Below are 23,079 nucleotides of genomic sequence, written 5' to 3' on the forward strand. Positions count from 1 at the left end.
GAAATACCAAGTACCAGTAAACGTAAGGAAAAAATGTTTACCCTCATTAAACACTAGGAAATGTAAATTTTTTAATGTAAATTAAAAGAAGCAGAAACCATTTTCCATCTACCAAAGTGACAAAGATGAAACAAAACTGTAATATCCGGTGTTGACAAGGATAAAGGAAACTGACATTCACATAAAGAAGGTGAGAATATATAAACTGATACAACTTTTCTGGCAATACAGATCAAATGCCTTAAAATTTTGTATATCCCTGAATACATACTAATCCCACAACTAGAAATTTATTTTATGAAACAAAATAATCACAGATGTGAGTAAAGATTTAGTAGCAATGATGTTTACTGCATTATTTATAAAAATGAAAAGCTGGAAACAATCCAAATGTCCAACAATAAAGAACTGGTTCAACTACCCATATGATGGAAAGTCTATGCTACCATTAAAAATAATGCTGTAGAACAATATTTAATGACATGGAAAAATATTCATGATCTCTGTTAAGTAGGAAAAAACAGACTGCAAAACAGAATACAGAATATGGTCTCATTTTTTTGTTCTAACTACACACCTATGGTGGGGAAAGAAAGTAGAAAATATTTACACCATATACCAAAATTGTGTTAAAAGTACACAGTTGTGGCTGCTGAGGTTGAGGTGGCCATTTTCTAAATTTTATATAATGACTATGTAGTAAATTCATAATAAGAAAAAAACATATTTATCCACTTCTTTATCACTTTTAAAAAGTCTTAACCTGCCTACAGGGCAGGAACTAGATCCTCAGAGCCCCCTTTCAGTAAGAGCACTTCGGCATCTCTTACAGAAAAGCAGGAAGTAGGAACAATCTTCAGAAAAACTGAAGGCTACATCTACTACTCACACTCTAAGCTTTCTGCTTTACAACAAATTCATCTCCATCTCTCTCCTGCCTTCATACCTTTAAGCTCTGGCATATATTTCATTTCTTTATTCCCTCATAGATTCTTCAAAAAGGGAAAAAAAAAAAACCCACAGATAAGAGTTAAACTATATGCATAGTGATGGCCTAGAGCGGAGGTTGTGAAGCACAGCGGACCTCATACTGGCCTTGCCTCTAACTGTGTGACCTTAATCAAGTTATTTAACCTCTCTAAGACTTGATTTCCTCATATGTACAGCACAGTTATTAGCCCCTATTTCACAGGCTGCCGTGAGGACTAAATGAGACATTTGTAAAGAACATAATACAGTGCATGGGGAGCAGTGCACAATTAACAAATGGGAGCTGTTTTCTTTCTTTTCAGAATATAGTGGCACCTAGCATTCTACCTGCACAATAAAAATACCAAGATAGAAGTAAATTCATCATCCCAGTTCTCAAAATGTCACATTTGATTTCGTTTCACTCATGTCCTTCTATCTTGAGAGTCTTACTGAGGACATCAGAAATGCTTTCTAATTACTTGGGTTAGCACATTTGTCCCTGCTCTTCCTCCAAACCCTCACCACTGTCGACATTTACGGAGCATAGATTACGTACCATCTTAAGGATTTAAGAATCTTTAACACTGTCTGAGCCTCTCTACCTATAAACATTTTCCTTGCATGAAATAGTATGAATAGCTAGTAAAAACTCTTCTCAAAACAGTAGCATTTTGGATTTATCCAGAAGCAAATTTACTCAAATGCCTCAAGAAAAATAGAATCTGGTAGCTTTGAGAATAAACACCAAGCAAAACAATCAATATTACATGAAAGCTAATTAAAGATTACAAAAGAACTCAAATTAAAGTCAAGTATAGTCCAAGCATAACAAACTTTCAAAGCAAGTCATACGGGCAAACTTATTCGGGGACAAGCTGTACATATAATAATTATAATAATCAAGAGAGAATTATGTCTTAAAGACATCATGACATACAGACTTTCTCTAAGATAATTTATAAGTACCATGATAGCCTTTGTTTTTTCCCCCTTGCTACCCCACCCCGCCATCAAGCTTCCATTAAAGCTTAATGGAAAAATACACATAGTGGAAGAAAATACATACATATGAAAATGTCTGGAAGAATATACCTCACATTGTTTTCTCTTAGAAGGCGGTATGGGGATTCGGGAAAAGGGAAGAATTTTCACTTCTTTTACATACATCTCTACTGCTTATGTTTTTTTTTTTTACAGTAGAGATTTTATATATACACAATGTATATAAAGATTATATATATATATATACAGTAATAGAAGACTATAAAGACATTAAATTAAGCCCCATAAGATCCCTAGCAAATCTCATACTATCAGGGAAAAGAATGTCTCTACTCTGCTTTGCAGCTTCTCATAGTATTTTTAAAGATAGACCAGTTACTACTGGGAAAATACATTATGAGTAGGTAAGCATCAGCCATGGTTCAATCTGGAAAGGAGGAACATGCTAAACAGAGATCTGATTTCATGTTTCCAACTGCTTTTATACCACCCTGCATATCAAGATGGGAGACCACCTCTGGCTCCGACCAAGGCTTCCAAAAGAAATGGTAAGAGAACCCAAACAATCTGGAAAGTGATTTCATGAAAAAGCAACTCAAAACAGGAATATTATGAAATAGCTTACTTCACATAATAAGCATAGAGGTTTGTCTGTCTAAGTTTCTGGGGTTATTTGGATTATGAAAGGTAACTTCACTTATCAGTACAACTACTATTACCAAGAGAAAAAAAATCTGCAAATTCAGAGTAAACAATTACACCTCCTACATTTAGTTAAGTGAAACAACCAACAAAAACCAAACACACCCATTCTCTAGGTCTTTTAGGGTTTTTTTTTCCCCCCTTTAAACAAAGGATTTACTTTCTACTCTTCTTCTCTGGCCCCCTCATTTGGATCACTTGTTCCTGTTTTGGTACAATGTATCCCCAAGGAGTAGTGAAGTAATTGCTATTCACAAGAAAAAGAAAAAAGGAAAAAAGAAAGAAAGAAAAAAGCAGGATTAACTGCAATTGCCACTACAACTGAGAAACTTGCATCTTGCACTTTTACCATGTAAATAATGCACAGATCCTGCGGGAACATGCCAAACACCAGGATTCTTAATTAATGGAGCTCTTTAATGTGCAAATCAGGGACAAATTGCAAGTTCTGACTTGCATTGATTATGAAAACATTAATTGAATGAGCAAGACCCTAAAAAAAAAAGACAGGATCCTAAGTCTTCTTAGAGACCAAAAGAATACAAAGCTCTAGAAACCAGACAAGTCTGACCAAGGTCTAAAATGCAAACCTAAAACTGAGGCCTGATCACCAGTATACAATGAATTTAAAAACAAGAAACAACCCCACAGTTTAATCAGAAAGCAATCACCATAAAAGCATCTATTCCACCAACATCTAGCATTAAGTAGAAAAATGAGTGTTTACTCCAGAAGCTCACAGACACTGCTTTAAGGGAAAAAACCCACTTTATATGTACACACTTACATGTATATAGGTATACAAAACAATGCTGTCTCTTTAAAAAGAAATTCATCCTATATAAATTATAGCCATAAACTTTTCCTGCAGTGCAGCCTAATTAATTCTTGTTCTATACACAAAGGGAAATGCTGGGTGACAAATGGGTGTGAAGCCAGAAAGCTGCCAGGTCTGCAAAACATTTTCTACTTCAATTTATAAGCAATTTTGCAGTAAATCATCAACCAGAACCTGGAATCTCAGGAATCTCTGAGTGTCCAAACCACATTATATCACTTATCAAAGAGAGAACAAAAAGGAGTTTAAAGACATCTCATTTTTCAGTTCTAACCCACATCAAAACCTAGAAGCTCTGTGTAATCTATTATTCTCTTCTGGGTAAGGTTTTAGTACCAAAGATATATTTTTCAAGCAAAAATGACATTATAGGTTGATGTGGCCCAATCCTCCATCCCTGCAAGTACCGTATCACATATCCGTTACCGTAAGAAATGTTCCCAGAGTTATCTGGGAACAAGCACACAACTATTTATACCCCTATCCTCAATCCCAGCAAAATGTTCGCTATGAAGTCAAGCTGAAAGGTTCAGTGGCAAGCCACCGCAGGAAACACTCCAAGGAAAGGAGGCTACCCAAGAGGAAAACAGAAACTTAAAGGAAACAAACAAGAAAGCAGGGCAGCCCCTTTGTAATCAAACCCTCCCCCTATGCCTAACCTCTGCCAGCCACTGATCCATTCTCTGTCCCTTTAGTTTTTACCTTTTCCGAAATGTCATATAAATGGAATGTTAAAGTGTATCATCTTTTGAGACTGGAGCCTTTCACTAGCACATCTCTGAGCTTCATCCATGTTTCTGCGCTAATCAGGAGTTTGCTCCTTTTTATTGCTGATTAATATACCACAATTTGTTTATCCATCTGCCTCCTGAAGGACGTCCGGGCTGTTTTCGTTTTTGGTGATTATGAATAAAGCTACTATAAACACACACACACACGTCTTTGTATGACATACCTTGTCTAGGGAAAATATTTAACAGTAGGACTGCTGGATCATCTTGTAAAATGACATTTAACTTTATGTTTAAAAAAACTGCTAAGCTTTCCTCCGAAGTGGCTCTACCACTCTGCATTCCCACCAGCAACACGTGAAAGTTCGAGTTGCTCCGCATCCTTGCCGACATTTGGTGTTGTCAGGTGTTTGTTTTTAGTCATTTAATAGGTATGCAGGGGCATCTCCTTGTGGTTTTAATTTGCACTTCCCTCAACATCAATGATTATGTTAAATAAACATCTTTTCATGTGCTTTCATGTCACCATATGTCTTCCTTGGTGAAGTTTCTGTTCAAATTTTTTGCCGTTTGTTGAATGGATAGTTTTTGTTGTTGGATTTCGAGAGTTCTTTATATATTCTGGACACAAGTCTTTTGTCAGGTGAGTGAGTGGCAAATATTTCCTTTTGGTCTGTAGTTTGTCTCATTTTCTCTCAGTCCGTAGTTCATCTTTTCCTTCTGTTAACGCATCTTTCACAGAGCAAAAGATTTAACTCTGAGTTAGCCTAATCACCAATTTGTTCTTTTTCGGACTATGCCTTTGATGATCTGAGAACTCTTTGCTGAACCCAAAGTCATGAAGATTTTTCCCCCATGTGTTTCTTCACAACATTTTATAGTTTTATGTTTTACATTCAAGTCGATGGCTTATTTTGTGTTAATTTTTGTATGAAGTATGGGCTGTACATTGAAGTTCATTTTGTAGCAAAGGAATGTACTATTTATTGTTCCAGCACCAGTTGTTGAAATGACTATCCTTTCTCCACTGAACTGGCTCTGCACCTTTGTAAAAAGTCAATTGCCTATATTTGTGTGACTCTCTCTCTGAACTCTCTATTCCAGTCCACTGGCTAAAGTAAATTTGAAAGGAATAAAACCACAAAGGAAGGACAAAGTACAAACACACCTTGCTTTACTGTGCTTCGCAGACACTGAGTTTTTTACAAACTGAAGGTTTGTGGCAACCCTGCGTCGAGCAAGTCCATCGGCCCCATTTTCCAACAGCACTTGCTCACTTTGGGTCTCTGTGTCACAGTCTGGTAATCCTCACAATATTTCAAATGTTTCCACTATTACCAATTTTGTTACGGTGATCTGTGATCAGGGATATCTGGGGTTACGACTGTAGTTGTTCTGCGCAGCCACAAACTATGCCGGTATAAGACGGCAAACTTAATTGATTGCTGAAACAGCAAAGGATTTAGAACATTACATGAACTTAGCTGTGGGAGGGTGTGAGAGGACTGACTCCAATTTTGAAAGAAGTTCTACTGTGAGTAACATGCTATCAAACGGTATCACATGCTACAGAGAAATCATTAGTGAAAGGAAGAATCAATCAATGCGGCAAACTTCATTGTTGTCTTATATTAAGAGGTTGCCGCAGCCACCCAAACCTTCAGCTAACACCACCCTGGATCAGTCAGCAGTCATCAACATCCAGGCAAGACCCTCCACCAACAAAAAGATTACGATTTGCTGAAAGTTCAGACAGTGGTTAACATTTTTTAGCAATAAAGTTGATTTTTTAAAACATGGTTTATTTTATGGGCTGAACTGAAAAATCTGTGATAAGGGTTTGTGAGGTCTTGGTGTCCCCAGTTACAGACGAAGGCCATTACTGAGTATCTGCTCTGTTCTGTGTGGGCACTGACTGCTTAAAGCATTTTTTAATTAAGGTATGTACATTGTTTGTTTAAGACATAATGCTATCATACACTTAATAGTGCAGTGTAAACATAACTTTTATATATACTGGGAAACCAAGAAAGTCATGTGACTCATTTTATTGTGATACTTGCTTTACTGTAGCTGTTTGGAAATGAACCTGCAGTATCTCTGAGGTCTGCCTGGATGAGGCAGATGATGGCAACTAAGTTTTGTAAGCTAAAAAGCTAATGGACTACCAGATTATTAGAATGCCTGAAACGAGAAAGAGTGACCATGCCAAGTGTTAATGAGGCTGTGAAGCAAGTAGAACTTTTATACACTACTGGTGGGACTGTAAAATGGTATAACCAATTTAGAAAACAGCTTGACAGTTTCTATGAAAAGTAAAAATATACCTGCCACAGTGACCCAGCCTTTCCAGTCTTAGTTATACAGGAAACATACAAGTGTATGTCCATACAAAAACATGCACACAGATGTTTATGGCAGCTTTATTCCTAACAGCTAGAAACTAGAAATGAATGTGCTACACCCATATAATGGACTACCACTCAGCAATAATGGGCAGTGAACTACTGACACAGGCAGAAACACGGCTGAATCTCAGAATAATTACAGAGTGAAAGACAGACAAAAGAAGTACAAATTATATGACTTCATTTACACAAAATTCTAGAAAACGCAAACTAATCTATAGTTACAGAGAGCAGACTGGTGGTTGCTAGAGGATGGGGAGGGGCAGAAGGAGAGATTACAAAGAGGCTGAGGAAACTCCTGGGGATGAGGACTATGTCCACGATCTTGATTGTGGTGATGGTTTCATGGGTGTACACAGAGGTCGAATTGTACAAACTTGCTGCTGACAGGTCAAGTAAGATGAGGACTATGAGGACAAAGAACTGACCATTTAGTTTAGCAGCATGGTGGTCATCTGTGACCTTGATGAGCAGGTGTGGTGGAACGGGAGGGGCATGGTCCTGACCAGAATGCATTCATGAGAGAACAAGAGAAAGGGATTCAAGAAAGTGAGTACAGACAACGCTTTCCAGGGAAGTTGCTTTAAAGGAGAGCAGAGAAATGGTGCTATAGGTGGGTTACTGTATGTCAATTATACCTCAATAAATCAGTTGTTTTTTTTTTTAAGCAGATGGACAAATAACCAACTTAGCAAACCTGTGTAAGCTGACTCTTGTGCAGGCAGGGAAGAACAGGAAGTGGTCCCGGGACAGCCCACACACAGAACCCCAGAAGGTTCAAGAACTAGCAGTGCGAGGCTCCTCTAGAAGAGCAGAGGAAGGCAGGGCTCACAACAGCCCACACACCTCTTCACTCAGCAGCAGCTTAAAGGTTTATCCTTGGAAGAGAGGTAAACATAGGGTCTCTGGACAGGGGGCCACCAGACACAGCTGAGGCAAGGGCATAATACTAAAAACGGGGAGTAAGTTGAGGTTCACAGACTGAATGCTGAGATCCCCAGTTTACTCACCTTATAGAATGTTGGCAGCCAGGCAGCAGATTAGAATTCCTCTAGCAGCTATGACCCCATGAAGAGCAAAGAGCTAAAGATGCTGATGTGCGGGGTTCCCCATGTGGCCCAGACAGATCTCCCTACAATGGAAACCACAGACAAAGAACCCTGTGCAAACACACAAGGCAGTCTCATCAGCTTTTAAGTACCCTACTCTTAAAAGTCAACAAAGAGTAAAGGATCACCAAATACCTGAGGAAAACATCTCACATATTACAGGCCGGTTAAAACAAAAGAAAAGAAAGCAGCTTGGAGGAAACAGACTATGCAGGAAGAGGTCTTAAGAATGTATATATATCTCAGGTATATCCCCAGAGAAGTAAAATTAAAGTATGATAGAAGAAGTTAAAAATACTCAGTAAAAGGGAAAATAAAGCTGAAGAAATGTCTTTTAGAAAGTAGGAGGGAAAAAAGAGAAGGGGAAAAAAAAAAGAAGAAGAGATCTAAAAAACTGAATGAAAAAAAGAAGAAAATCAGAGGAAAAGTCTAACCCCAAAAGATAGGCCTTCCAGGGAGGAGGATACAGCTCGGCGGTTGAGTGTGTGCTAGCATTCACAAGGTCCTGGGTTCAATCCCCAGTACCTCTGCAAATAAATACATAAATACATAAATACATGCCTCCCCTACCAAACGAAAAAAAAAAAAAAAAAAAAAAAGATAGGCCTTCCAGGAAGAGAAGAAAAAACAGAAGGAAGAAAAATCACTAACAAAATGATTTCAAGAAAACTCCCCAGGACTGAAACATACGAGTCCCCGGACTGACAAGGTGAGCAGGCACTCTGCACAGTGATGAAAGCACATCCACACTGTCATGGAATTCCAGAATTCTTTGGAAAAGAGAAGCCTCTAGCTTCCAGACAGGGAGGGAAAAAAAGTAAGATCAGGAATCAGAATGGCTTCTCACTTACCAATAGCAACGTTGGAAGGTGGAAGGCAATGGGACAGTCTATAGACTTCTACACACAGTGAGTCCATCAATTGTGATGACAGAATAAAGGTATTTGCAGACAATCAAGGCCTAAAAAAGCTCCCCTCTCACGCACCCTTCCTCAGCAAGCTACTATAGGATGTGCTTCAGCAAAATAAGAGACTAAGCCAAGAAAGTCCTGACTAGGAGAGCCACAGAAGTGGGAGAGAAGGTAACCCCAGGATGATGATGAAGGGAGGTCCCAGCGTGAGAGCTGGACACCACAGGAGGCTAACAGTCCAGATCGGAGTGGGTCAAAAGGTTCTGGGAGAGACTTCTTTAGGAAGATAAACTGGCAGAATATCTGATGCAACTGGATATCTTGGGAGATTTAGGCAACTAGAGAAAAGTTTAGGCTTGAATTACTACATAGAAAACAAAGTAAACAAAAATGTAACATTATTAACTCTAGAAAACAAAACGACGCGTGGGAAAGGAAAAATAATCATAGTATATATATTACAGGGCTCAGCTGCAAACAGTGTTTACACAGACATAATAATGTAAACATGGACTATTGATCTAACCAAACGACAATATAACCAAGAAGGGACAGAAAGTGTGCATGAGTGTAGTAGGAACAAGGGCTAAACCCTTATTTTCATAATGAGGAACCAATAAATAATGCTTAAACTGAAAAAATCTAGTAGAAACAAGCCATGTCAATTATAAAGATATAGAGAAATGGAGATAAATTCATAAATTCAAAAAAATAATAAAATTTTAAAATATAATTGTTGCTTCAGGAGAGTGGGTTATGGCAAGGGGGTGGGGTGTACAGTCAGCAGATACAGGTTTTCATAACAAGCTTTGTAGAATTATTTGACTCTTTAAATTTAAATTACTCTAAGTATATTATTTATATAGAAAAGGAACATTCAGAAAATAAGACTTCTTAGAGATTAAAAACACAATTGCAAAAAAAAAAAACACAAAAAGAACTGGGAAATCAAACTCAAAATCTTTCTGAACACAGACACAGAAAAATCACAAAAAAGATGGAATATGTCAGAGAAAAAAACACCTAAGAGACAAAACACTAATCCACTTTAATATCTAAAAGAGAGCAGAGATAATGGAAGGACGGAAATTATCAAAGAACTATTAAAAGAGATTTTCCCAAAACCGAAGGACCAAAATCTTCAGACTAAAAGGGCCCAGTAAGTACTCAGCACAATGAATAAAAAAGGACCCAGACGTAGACATCTCTTCAGGCAATTTCAGAAAACCAAGAACACTGAGAAGATCCCAAACACTCCCAGAAAACAGAAACAAGTCACCTACAAAGGAATGAGACTCAAGCCTGCACCACCTTCTCTCAGACAGCTCCCTGGATGGCAGAAGGCAACATGGCAGGTGGCAGGCTGAGCAATGGCCCCCCACAAAGAAGTCCACATTCTAATCCCCAGAACCTGCAAATATGTCACCTTACAAGGCAAACGGGCTTCGCAGATGTGATTACACTGAGGATCTGTGATGGGGAAATTATTCTGAATTAGCTGGGTGGGCCCAATGTAATCACGAGGTCCTTACGAGAGAGGCAGAAAAGGAAAGGTTGGAGTGATGGGATTGCTGGTTTGAAGCTAGAAGACAGCCATGAGCCAAGAAATGCTGGCAGCCTCGAGAAGCTGGAAAAAGCAAGGAAAACAGATGCTCCCCAAGAGTCTCTGGAAGGAGCAGAGCCCTGCTGACACCTGGGTTTTAGGATTTCTAACCTCCGGCCCCATGAGATAATAAATTTGTGCTGTTTTAAGCCACAAGCTTGACATAATTTGCTGCAGTAATAATAGGAAACTAACAGGGGGCAGCACCTTCAAGTTCTAAGAGAAAGTAACTTTCAACCCAGAAATTTATACCCAATCCATTAAGAATATCTCAAAGAAGAATGAAGCCAGAGGATTTTTAAATCTACAAGAAGTCAGATAACTGGGCCCCCCTGCATGTTTGGCAACAAACTGATAAACTGAGATACAGGAAGACAAGAGTCAGAACACAGCTCCATCCCAGAAGAGCAGTAGAAGTAGTTCCAGGAAGACTCGGTGCATAGGTCCCTGAGATCAACCCGCTCAAGTGGGAAAAATGCAAGGGGAGAGATGGCAGGATTTAAAGTTTGGGGGAAGAAAGATTGAGATGACAAAACTGAGCTATGAGGGGGAAAAGACTGCAGAGTTCTAGGAAAAAGTGATATAATAGATTAACAGTCCAAATGTGAAGCAAACTAAAATACGTCATGACTTTAGCAACTAATGGAGAGTCAGAAAAGATCTACTCATACTAGGTACTACGAACTTCTATGAAACTAGGAACTTGTATGAAACTAGGAACATTCTCCTTTGAAGAGCCTACGAGCCAGGCCTCGGAACACACAGGAAAGAAAAAGTAATTTTCCAGTTCTTCCCTGCTGGGGTATTACACCTTATTTGCATGATAATAACACATTGTTAATGCACTTTACTGGTTTTCAACTTCTAGGGTCAACATATGGTTGAAGCACTGAAATCCTGGTTGAAGCTGCAGGGCAGAACGTACAAGCGTAGTGGAAAGAAGACGCAGTGACTACCTCATACCTTCTCAAAATTTCTACTACCTCGCCCCCATTCCTCATCCCCAATTTATGACCTTAGTTTCTATTTCAAAAAAACCCAGAACAATCAGAAGGGAATTTTCACAGACTCCCACCTGTCACTAAAGTTAAACTGTGCCCATGAGGACCAAAGGTCCTCTTCTTGTGCCGTAGTCCCACATCACCCACCTCACCTCCTCAAGGACACTGCTACAGCAGATATTAGCCCCCAGCCCCCGCATCATCAATTTCCCCTCTCTGCTGCATCATTTTTATTGACATACAAACATGATGTTACTCCTCCCATCTCAAAAACAAAAACACTTCTTTCTTGACTCCACATCATTCTCCATCTAATGTCCCATTTCCCCTCTAAACTAACATTGCAAGAAAGAGCTGTCTATACCATCTCAAATCCCTTTATCCCATCCTCTCACAAACCCATTCCAGTCTAGCCCGTATCCCTCCCACTCCACTGAAATGGCTCATTAAGGTCACAGATGACCACCATGTTGCTGAATGAAATGGTCAGTTCTCAATCTTCGTCTGACTTAACCTGTTAGTAGCATTCTCATCTTTCATACCAGAGGATAAAAAAATCAAGAAACATACAAATTATCTAAAATTATTACAGGAAAAGAGGAATAGAATGAGACTGAATGTATGGCAAAGAGCTTGTTGTCTTCCTGAATGCTTCTGTACTGTTTACCGTATTTATGTATAATTTTAGTAAAATGACTTAAGACTAGGTTTTAAGACAAATAACAATAATAAGGTAGAGCAGCATCTCATGCAGAGGCTAGGTTCTAAAGTCTGAGCATAAAGCAAAAATCAAGTTCTCACAAAACTACTTTAAAAATTCCTAAAATCACCCATAAGCCACAGAACCACAGTCTCTCCTCAAGTTCAACCAAGTCAGTTTCTCCCCTCAAACACTACAACTACTTCGTCAATGAAACACAAGATGATTACATTTAGGGACAGTACTGCACAAAGACCACAGGTTGTAACTTAATCACAAGATTTGAGATTCGCGGTCTGTCTGATGAGATGCTCACCAGAGAGGTCCCCGGGCACTAAGAGTTACTGCGGCACCACTGACCACCTGCCTAGCGCTGCTGACTCCAGGGCCCTGGCTCACTGAGGGAGATGGCAGCAGAATTACTGGCTCTACTTAAGCTGGTTCTGCCTCCCTCTTCTTCTCTTGGCCAGGCACACACAGATAGAGGTGAGTTCACTAGATGTCCATGTAAAGAGGCTGCGACATGCAGTGATGTGCACACCTTCACTGTGCGTGTAGTGGACAGGGTGATCCGACCATGTGCGCCGCCACTACTGTTACTCCCACTACTGCTGCTACTGCTACAAGTCAGGGCTGCCTCCTTACCTAGCTCATCACTAGTAAAGACTGTTTCTGGGGCTGAAGACACTGTTAATTCCTAAGAAACCCAAAACATTAAAGCAAGCGTTCTGACGAGCTTGGCTGCAGTAGTTTTCAAGCTCACACAGCTCCGTGAGCCATCCAGGGCTCATCTTTTTGGGGGTAGGTGGAATCTCCTCCTAGATCCCCCACTTGGTTGCTTTGGAAAAGCATAGTATAAATGCCTAATAAACCAGGTTGGACAAATTAATAGCTCAAAAGGGACCAAACGTCTTCCTACACAGAACTCATTCTCTAAGAACCAGACAAAACATAGCGTAGATTTCAATGCTAAATCAACAGGTATTATGTAAATATCAAATAGAAAGTTATCAAGAAACAACTGCCTTCATCTCTCACGCACAGTTCAGGAAAAATAAGACATCAATAATACTCTGTGGTGGCAGGAATATAGGAAAACAATGGTTACAGATGAGAATTTAAATTGTTACAATTCTTCTACAGGCCAATTTGGCAGTATCTTCCAAAAGCCTTAAAAAAACAAACAAACAAAAAAAACTACAATCCCTTTGTCCCAGCAATCGAATTTCCAGGAAATGTAAATCAGGGCTGTCCAATACAGTATCCACTAGTCACACATGGCTACTGAGGACTCAAAACAGTTAGTCCAAATTGAGATGAGCTGTTAGTGTAGAATACACTCTAGACTTCAAAGACTTGACTTGAAAAAATACACATAAAATATCTCATTAATATTTATATATCATCTACATGTTAAAATTATAATATTTTAATACACTGAGTTAAATAAAATACATTACAAGTTAATTTTATCTGTTGCTTTTTATTATTTTTTTAAATGTGGTTACCAGGAGATTTAAAATTACACGTGACTTACACTATATTTCTATTGGACGGTGCTACTTTCAGACAAACCGCACAAATATGTACGTACAAGGATGTTTATCAAAGCATGCTTTATAAAGGGAACAGTTAAAATAAACCTAAGTTTCCATCAATACAGACTGGCTACATAAATTGCACTAATCCATAAAATGGAATATTCTGTAACCACTGAAAATGCTGATGTACATCTAAATATACTGACATGAAATAATATATTAAACAGAAAAAATAAACTTACAAAATATGAAATATTTATAAGATTCCATTTTTGTTTTAAAAAGGTGTGTGCGTGTGTATGTGTGTGCATGTGTGAAACACAGAAAAGGGTCTGAAAGGATATTCATCGAAACGACAACTGTGGTTACCTCTGGGCAGTAGGATTACAGGTAATCCTTATTTTCTTCTTTGTGCTTTTATGTATGTTCTGAATTTCTGAAGTAGGCATGACATAATTTTATAATTAGAACAGTAAAGCTATTTTTTAAAAATGATAGCCATCGGCTGAGACAAAAAGATCAACCTTCCTCACATCGTCTTGGCTAGATGAAGCCTATGGTAATAAGGGTCCTTAATCCTACACTTGGAGAAGCTTGCAAGCGACTGCGTCCCAAGCAATACTTAAACCTATCCCAAGTAATTAAGACTATTTCAGGGTTCTACAGATCGTTTGCGAGAACTCTGCCATGAACCCATAAAGTGTTAATTGAGAGAACACTGAAATAGATGTTCATAGATTTGTCACCTAAGGCAACCAAGTAATTAAAAAAGGGGGAATTTCGCTGACAATATCGGTTGCCTATGGGAAAGGGAACTGGGTGGCAGGGGTACAGGGCAGGAAGGAGGGTTTTCTTTATTTAGTCATTAGCAGCTTTTTAACTTTGAGTCATGTGATGCACTGCCTACTTAAAAATAAAATTTAAAAAACAAAACAGAAACATTATCTATCAAGACTCTGACTGCCATGACTTACTCAAAATTGGACAAATTATTCTTTAAGGTGTCTGTTAGTGCTGAGGTCAAATTGGCATTAAAAATTTTAGTCTATTCGAATCAAAATAGTTGAGGGATTGAGAGAAGGGCCACAGAGAGATGAGAGGGTGAACACAAACTAGAAGTGGGAGGATCAGGGGGGATAAAATGTAATTTATTACTTGTGGAATTTAATAAATAAAAAATTTCAACACTTCCTCTATATTTATACTACATTATACTGTGTTTTTGGGGTTTTTTTTAGCTTATAGGAAATAACAAAATGTCAACCATTGTTTCTATTAAAGGTCTTTAATGATATTGCATTTTAGACCTATAATGAAACATGGTGCTCACTGCAGTTTGTAATGCAACTCATTAAATACATTAATAACGTGCATTTCACTAAAAGGTCAACTTATTATGGCTGAAGTTTGGCTTTCCTTTAATCACTTCATTTAAAGCTACAGAGCAAACTCTGGAAAAGACAATAGAGCACGCCCATTACAGGAACACTCTCCATTCCCCCTGCTTATTAAGAAATTACTTTTAACGTTCTTATGTGAAATAATGGTATTGTGATTTTTTTTTAAATCCTTTCTCTTAGAGATCCATGCTTACTTACTGATAAAATGGTAGGATGTCGGGTATGTGCTTCAAAATAATCTGGAAGTAGGGGGAGAGTTACTGTAAGTAGATGAAGTAAGATTGGCGTGAGCTGATAAATGCTTAGCTGTACAATTCTCTCTACTTTTATATAGGTTTGGTATACTCCATTAGGAACAGTTTTAAATAACTCATGCTGAGGTTTCCTTAAATAATGTCTTCTTCCTTATATCGTTGCCACCAACATAAAAGAACCTCCTCCTAATGCTATAGAGGCTTTTAAAAGAAAATCAGAGAGGAAAAGCAAACCTCTTTAGAGAAATGGTTTTGTGCACGGAAAATCTCTTAATTTTGCTAAAGTTACTTCTGACTAACCACTTATGCAACTATTAAACGTTAAAAAGTGCCTTTGAAATTATTTCGCAGCAAGCGCTACGATCACCCAGGTGACTGGGGTCTAAGTGCGTTGGGAAAGAAACAAGATATTTAGTTAGTTTCTGAGAAGCAGAGTTTCGGGTGCTTAAGGTACAAAGGCACGCTGCTCAGGACTTGACTGTGGCTAAAATACAGCTGGAAGTCTGCACTGCTTTAGAGGCTGTTGTTAGGACTCTGAGAGTACGTGACAGCACCAAGGAGAGAACATATCAAGAAAACACAGCCTGAGAAAGGATCCTGAGAATAAATGCAATGAAACTGACACTGAGGGGATAAAAGAAGCGTCTGAGAGGAGGAGACCCCACATAGCACATGCAGCATCACCAAAACCAAAGGGAAATATTTCAAGGAAAGGTTGAATGCTTCAAGGAGGCAGTTGCTGGGCTTGACAATAAGGAAATCTCTGGTTACTTTTTCATAGTGTTAAGAGGCCAAAGCTGAATTATAAGTATTATAGTAGAATATAATGCTACCCACGTTTCAGAACAAATGGTTAATTTAAATCATTACAGGGGAATTTGAATACTAATTAAAAGTCAAAAAACACTGAAGACAGAGGGAGATGATGGTTAGTTCCACTGATGACCATCATTCACAAGGATGAACACTGCCAAATGCCTCTTCTAGCAGAAAAAAGAGACGTGTACCTAACGTGTGTGCTGTGCTGTGTGTGAGACACTGTGCAATGTTTTATATCAATTATGCCCCTTAATCCTCACAACCATATCATCCCCATTTTACTGTGAAGTTAAATAACTTGCTTAAGGTCACATAGCTAATCCACTGCTGAGCTGGAATCTAAATCCAGGCAGTCTGACCTTACTGTAAGACAAAACAAACTGAAAAGAGATTTAATTAAAGAAAACAAGTTCCATTGTTTGTTTTGGGGTCAATACAACTCAGCCTATGTTCCACACCAGCTGTATAACACAGTATAAACTGTTCATTCAAAGTAATGTAATCAAGAAATTTTTCTTAAACTCTATTTACTGAGATGAGGAAATACGCAACATATTATATCATATTGTCATAAGAAGGGTGGAAATAAAAATTAGCTAACCTCGAATGTGTGGAAATTCTGGTTATTAGAAAACTCTTCACCCTCCCATCTTAGAATATGTGATACCAAACAAACATTCCTTTCTTCTCCCTCTTTTGCTGTAACCCATCCCAGACTGGAGACATGTGTCAGATTAACCAGAGTTCACCAATGAGACAAAGAGGCAACTGGTTAAGTACAAAAAAACACATTAAAAAGATCAGAACCATCGCAAAATAAAAGTTAAGTAACATTAAAATAGCTGAGGAAACTAAATTGTATCCAAGAATAGAAATGTGTTCATTATACCTAGCACTGACTAACCCTTAAAATATCTGTATTTTGAGATGAATCCAAAAAAGAAAGGGGCGCGGGGTATGCTCAAGCAAGAAGTGTAATGAGTAACAAGACGGAAAAGGCCTTATCGTGAAACAATTAAGACATTTAATCTAGAGCAGTTCAGGTCTCATTCCAAAAACATCAGGGAATCAGGGTACTAGGGCATTAAAAATAGCAGAGAAGTGCTCCAAAAATCTCAAAAATGTTGAAAACCACCGAACTATCCTTTATTAAAGGGAGGAATTGAAGAAAGAGCTGGAGGAGGGGCTACTAAAGGCCCACCCTCACAGCATCTGCAGGCTTCCTGACTTCAAGTACAGCAGGACACAGCCTAGAGGCTGGCCCCTAGGAAGTAATTCCTAATTAAACCAGGTAGTCTCCTCCAAGAAGGGCTCACAGAATTCCCTACCCAAGAAATTCTACCCACTTATCTTAAGGTGATTCTACCAAGAGACAGACACCAAGTCAGAAGTCCTCCTCCTCAGGTCCCTTCTGACTCCGTGATACTATAAAATAGGTTTCAAAGAGCAAATGAAAACACTAAGTCTCAGCATGCAAATAAAGCATGCAGAGTCCAGCCGCTGTGCGCTCACCCCAAATCCTCCCTGTTCCCCCATCCTTTGCTGCCACTGGGCATAAAAGGAGGCAGCGTGGTGCGGAAGGCAGGTCCTAGCCCGTGAGGGAGAAAATCTGGAGGAGCCCATCCCCGCCATGCCTGACAAGCTCTGTAACTTCCGGCAAATCATCGTCTCTGGCTCTTGGTTCTCTCATCTGTAAAACGACGGGTTAGGAACCAACCACTTTCTAAATTCCTCTTCTAAAATTCTTGGACTTTACAGTTCAGCAATTCTCTTTCATAACTTTGTCCTCCCTCTGGAGTCATCACCTTTCCTCACTCTATGCAGCCCAAAGGCAAATATGAAGAAGGTTATCTCAGCATGCTGTTCTAGAAGCCGCCCAACAAGGAAAGGCTGGGTTTAAGCACGTGATACAATCGACTTGAAAGAACTGAGCCGAGTCATTCATTGTCTCCTTTTCATTTTGTATCTGTGGGTTTCCTCTGAGCATTAAACAAGTAACTCAGAAAGCCAAGGGGAGAGGTAGGGGAAAGTGAGAGCAGGTAAGGAAAAAAGTGGAATACACACCTGTTATTATCTGTTATGTGAATACACACCCGATCTGTTTCACTCAAAGCTGTTTTCATTTGGTAAGAGGGTTATATCGCTATTTTATTTTTAAACTTAACACCACTATTTCATACCGTATTGTCACTAAAACCAATTCTTCTCAACTCTGCGGTGCTGTGAATACAATCCCAGTATATCCCAGTGGACCCCAGTGGTTCTAAGTATCCCAATACAGCAGAAGTATTCTTACTGTTTTTTAGGGCGCTGGCAAATTCCGGGCCACCTTTGTCCTTGAAAATAGGGAAAACATCTGGTTGAGGAAGCTGATTGGTGGTCAGCAGAGCTTTCTGTAGTTTGATCCTTCCTTCCAAGAGCTGGTCCCACAGTGCTGAGAAAGAGGAAAGAATTCCATTCCTCAGTCATGAAATCTTCCTGGGGCAGGGAGACAGGGAGGGGCAGGGAAAGCAGACCAGTCTCTAAGCAGCACAGCTTTATCATACGTTCATGCCCCAGAAGCACTCTACTATAGGAACTAAACCCAGGATCTCACAGCAAACTGACTTGCTATGTGAGAAAGAGAAAGCCAAAGCCCAAGAGGAGGAGGAGACACTCTTCCATCTTCCAGCTGCTGGAGGTCCTGGGGCAGAACCAACGGGGCCGCTCAGCGCAGCAGTGGCCGGCTGAGCGTGGAGGAGCGGCGCTTTAGGCCTCCAGGTGAGTGGGGCGTGTCACCTACTAACTGGAAGGACACAGGAGAGAGCAAACAGCCAAAAACAAATCAACAAGAAGGGAATGAAATGCAGACACTCTGAAAAACAAGCACATAGCGAGATGTGTACAAACCTATCTGGTTCTTCACAGCTCGGCCTTTCTCCACTTCCTCGGAAACCTTGACACCGGAGAAGGTCATCACCACCCCATCGTCCTCACTGTTCCTGTCTTCAGCCTTGTCTTCCTCACTCTCACCTTCAAAGTCTTCCTCAGCATCCCCTTCTTCCATACCACTCTCCTGCTCTTCGTCTTCCTCCTCCTCACTGCTGCCCAGGTCGTCCATTCCTTCAGTAAATTTTTCAAAGTCACTGATGCTCTGGACACTGAAGCCAGATGCTTTCCTGGAGCAGCTTCTCCTCTTCTTCCAGGCCAGACCACTGTCCCCATCGTCACTGCACTCCTGTTCCTCAGCACTCATAGCATCCTCGTCAGAATCCTCCAGACCCAGCCTCTCTGAATCTCCATCTCCAGACCCTTCTTCATCAGATATTTCTTCATCTAAACAAGGGAGGGAAGAAGGGAAGAAAATAGATGTTACCTTGAGACAAATACTAGGCTGTATCTTTCATTTTAACTAAAGAACCATGGCATCTATCCCCAAAAAAGTATTACTGTACTCAGTTCAACTCAACAAGTATTTATCACACATCTACTATCTCTAAAATGCTAAAGCACAGAAGTAAAAAGAATAAAACATGGGTCCCATCCTAATGAAAGGCTCTGGTGGGAAAAACAGACTAATAAAAAATACTACAATACAGAAAAGAATTAAAAGTGCTTTGACAAAGTTTTGAGAACCAAGATGAGGAATAAATTTTAACTGTAGGAGTAAGTGAATTTAAGCAATGTTATAAGGAAAAGGTAGCCTTTGGTCTGAACTTTGACAAACAGTCACACTTCAACTGGTGTGAGAGAACTACTGGTTTTCCCAAATACGTGTCTGAAAAAAACACAGTTCATTATTACCAATCCCAAATGCACAATCTCCATCACAACAGTGTACTCTATGAAGTACTTATTAAGAGCCTGTTCTGAGCCAGCCATGGAAAAAGCTAAGGACTGACAAATAGAATATAGTACCTGTGGGGAGGGGTTCACAGTCTGCTGGGAGTGGTTGATACCCATATCAATAACTACATTACGATGTCATCAGTATACAGTGTATACAGAAGGAAACACCCAACTCTCCTGGAAGGATGAGGGATGGCTTCATGTGAAGGAGATATTACACTTTTACTCATTAAGCATAAGTAACGGGTCATCAGACAGAGGAGGAGGAAGGAAAAGAAAAGCAGCAGATGCAGAAGTCCAGCCCACAAAAGTGCTCTGGGGTACAGAAGGGTGGGGTATGAACCCAGAGAGTTGCTCAGGGGCCAAATGGAAGGGGGGAGGGGCGGTCCTTGTCTTCCATGGGAAGGACTTTGAACTTGATCCTTCAGTAAACGGAATGTGAGTTGTGGCTCCTGATTGTACTTATGCTTAGGGTATCCTGATACTGACAGGTCTTTAGTGATTATGCAATCTCTTCCATGGTAGAACATAAAGGTCCCATGTACAGGAAGCATAAGCGTTAAATACAGGGACCTGCTACCAACAACTTTCTTTATAAAATAAAGATTTTATGAAAACGTGGTAAGTCTTAAGTACTTCAAGGAACAGTATAGAAACTTAAGACAGAGAAGGCTGTCAAAAGTATAAATACACAAACTAAGTGAAAAATAGTAAAGAGAAATAATACTTTAAGTTCTTTAAACGTGTGCTATTTCTCAAATAAAGAAACATTTATACAGAGTAGTAGTTACAAGTATAGCTCTTAGGGTCAGACTGCCTTATTTGAGTTCTGGCCTGCATTTACTAGCTTTATGACCTTAAGCAAGTTACTTAACCAATGTGTCCCCTCAATTTCCTTATCTGTAAAATGGGGATAAATAGTACCAACCTCACAGGGCTGATGGGAGGATTAAATGAGACAATACACTTAATGATAATAGTGATAACATTTTCTGAGGACTTACTATGTCCCAGGCTCTCAGAACTTAGAAAGCTTACCACCAAGCCTGACACAAGCTGAGAGCTCAATAAATACTACATTTGTCTCAGGACTAGTCTGTCTATCAGTCTTTAAGTAAAGAATATGAAATGAGCTCATCACCTGGGACCCCTCAGAACTGTATCAAGGACTAAATCATGGCTATCATAACACGAGTGATTACTTCTTTTATATTATCTGTAAACTCTCAACATGGTCCCTCTGACCTCACTAAAGGAAAACAAATGGCATCCACCCAATAATCACCATATCCAGCCCCTTCTTCCACTCAGAGAAACTCACAACCTTTAAGACTGTAAGCTCACATCCCCCTAACTCTTGCAGGGAGCAGAATTATGGATATAATGTGATGGATCTTGTTATTTTTACAATGGCAAAAAATGAGGGTCACAAGTTAATATTAGACAGTGACTCAATGCAAGACTTGAAAAAACAAAGGAAAAGGGTCAAAATCCAGGAGTAGCATGTTCATCAGACACAATTCTTTCTCAACATATAGCCCTCTCCAATATCCAACAACCAGTGCCTTTTCTCTCACCCCATTTTAGGGTGAACGATTCACGCAAACAAACATAAGGAGTATAGCTCCAGGCTTTGGATTCCTTATGAAGTGAGTAAAGTACTTCTAAGGACCCTTTCTAATGCCAAATCAATAGTCTCTCCTAAAATAATAGGTGAGGCATCCAGACTAGTCTTGAAGAGATTATCCAAAAAAAAAAGATTTTAACCCAAAAAATCAGGAAAGAGTACCATGCAAATACGTCTACTCACCGGATGACCCTGGCAGGGTCTGCTCCCAGTGGTCCTCTTTCCAAGCTTTTCTAGAGGTGGTCTTGCCAGAATACCTCTTGTCTGTGTCCAAGAGGGAGGCTGATGCCAGCTTTCTAATGCTGCCCACCGCCAGGAAATCACCTTCCCCATCTTCCCCTTCATCAAACCTGTCAATCACTCTGGCAGCAGTGGCTGTGTAGGGCAGGGGAAAAAGTAATCAGAATCTCCAGGTTAGAAGGAACTTCAATGGTAACCCTGTTCAACCCTTTAAACTCATACTTGAACATCCTCTACAAAATCCCCACCAGCTTCCAAGAACGGGGAACTCATTACCTCCCAAGGCAGACTACTTACTACCTTGCCACTGTTTCCCAAACAAAAAGCTGACTTTCTGCATTTACTAGAAGGATGTATTTCTATGCCCTGGATCATAAAAACTAGCCTAATTCTTCTTTCATGTGTGACAGGCACCCAAATATTTTAAGTCAGCTATCATCATGGTCTAGCCTCACTCCAGCCCATCCCTCAAGGAGTTTCCTTATCCTGGCTAAAAAGCCCCAGTTCCTCCAACGGATTATTCCTAAGTCACGGTCGGGCACTCACATTTATCCCTCCTTATTCCCCCTTCCTCACACTTTTCTAACTCAAGTCTAAAGCGGGATTACTCCCACCTAGACCCTGAACATCAGCTTACAGGACGGCAGCCTTATTCGTCAGCCACTAAGCAAGTGTGCTGAGGCCTAAAAAGGCTTAAATGGCACCACGGAAGCCTACTTCTTCCTTCATCCTCCAAATAAGTTCTCAGGGGCAGGCTGTTTTGTTTTGTTTTAAAGGATGAGATTTCCTTCTTCTCGTTTCTAACCCAATGCCAGTAAGGGCATCCTGAAAGATAACTTTCAACCTGCTACCAGACTCCCTGCAACAGCCCTCGTCCAACAGTTAACCAAAGCCTGGGTCCTCCGGATGCTCCGCCCACCCGAGCACCGAGTCGAGAGTAGGCGTCAGAAGGAAATCGAAGCCCCCCTCCCCAGCCCCGCGGGATCACTCTCCCGAGAAACAGTTTTCCTCTGGGCAAAGGGAAAGGGAGTAGGCAGAGCGGTGAGGCCCGGCTGCCGGCCCCCGACACGCCGCCCAGGTCCGCATCGGGCCCAGCCCACCGCTCCGCACATGGCCTTGCCCCCGTCAGGCCTCACCCTCCTCCGGGTCGGCCTCAGGATCCGCCTCGCGCGGTCGCGGGTTCAACAACTGTTCCAGCTGCAGCGCCAGAGGCTGCGGCCCCGCCATGGTCACCGGGTCTCGCTCGGCGCCGCGCTGGTGAACGTCGCTCTCTCCCCTCGGGGTCCTCTCTCCCGGAGCCCACCCCTCAGCACAACCAGAGACGCGCGGAGCCCGGCCAGCAACTTCCGGGAGGAGCGCGGGAGGGGGCGGGGTCTACGCGTCACCACGGGCG

General features: G+C 40.4%; 1 protein-coding gene across 1 annotated transcript in view; it reads right to left on the bottom strand.

Annotated features, from left to right (window-relative positions):
• The window catches only part of AATF (apoptosis antagonizing transcription factor), a 92,129-nt gene extending 69,077 nt beyond the window's left edge, over positions 1-23,052 (bottom strand). Inside the window, exons 1-4 of the mRNA XM_032498307.1 lie at positions 22,823-23,052; positions 21,630-21,821; positions 18,881-19,306; positions 18,288-18,425 (exon numbers count right to left, since the gene is read on the bottom strand). Of these exons, the coding sequence (XP_032354198.1) occupies positions 18,288-18,425; positions 18,881-19,306; positions 21,630-21,821; positions 22,823-22,913 (847 nt within the window). The 5' untranslated portion in view covers positions 22,914-23,052. The remainder of the gene's footprint in view (positions 1-18,287; positions 18,426-18,880; positions 19,307-21,629; positions 21,822-22,822) is intronic.
• Positions 23,053-23,079: the final 27 nt, after the last annotated feature.

The sequence above is a fragment of the Camelus ferus genome, chromosome 16 (assembly GCF_009834535.1).
Source record: "Camelus ferus isolate YT-003-E chromosome 16, BCGSAC_Cfer_1.0, whole genome shotgun sequence".
Lineage (NCBI taxonomy): Eukaryota > Metazoa > Chordata > Mammalia > Artiodactyla > Camelidae > Camelus > Camelus ferus.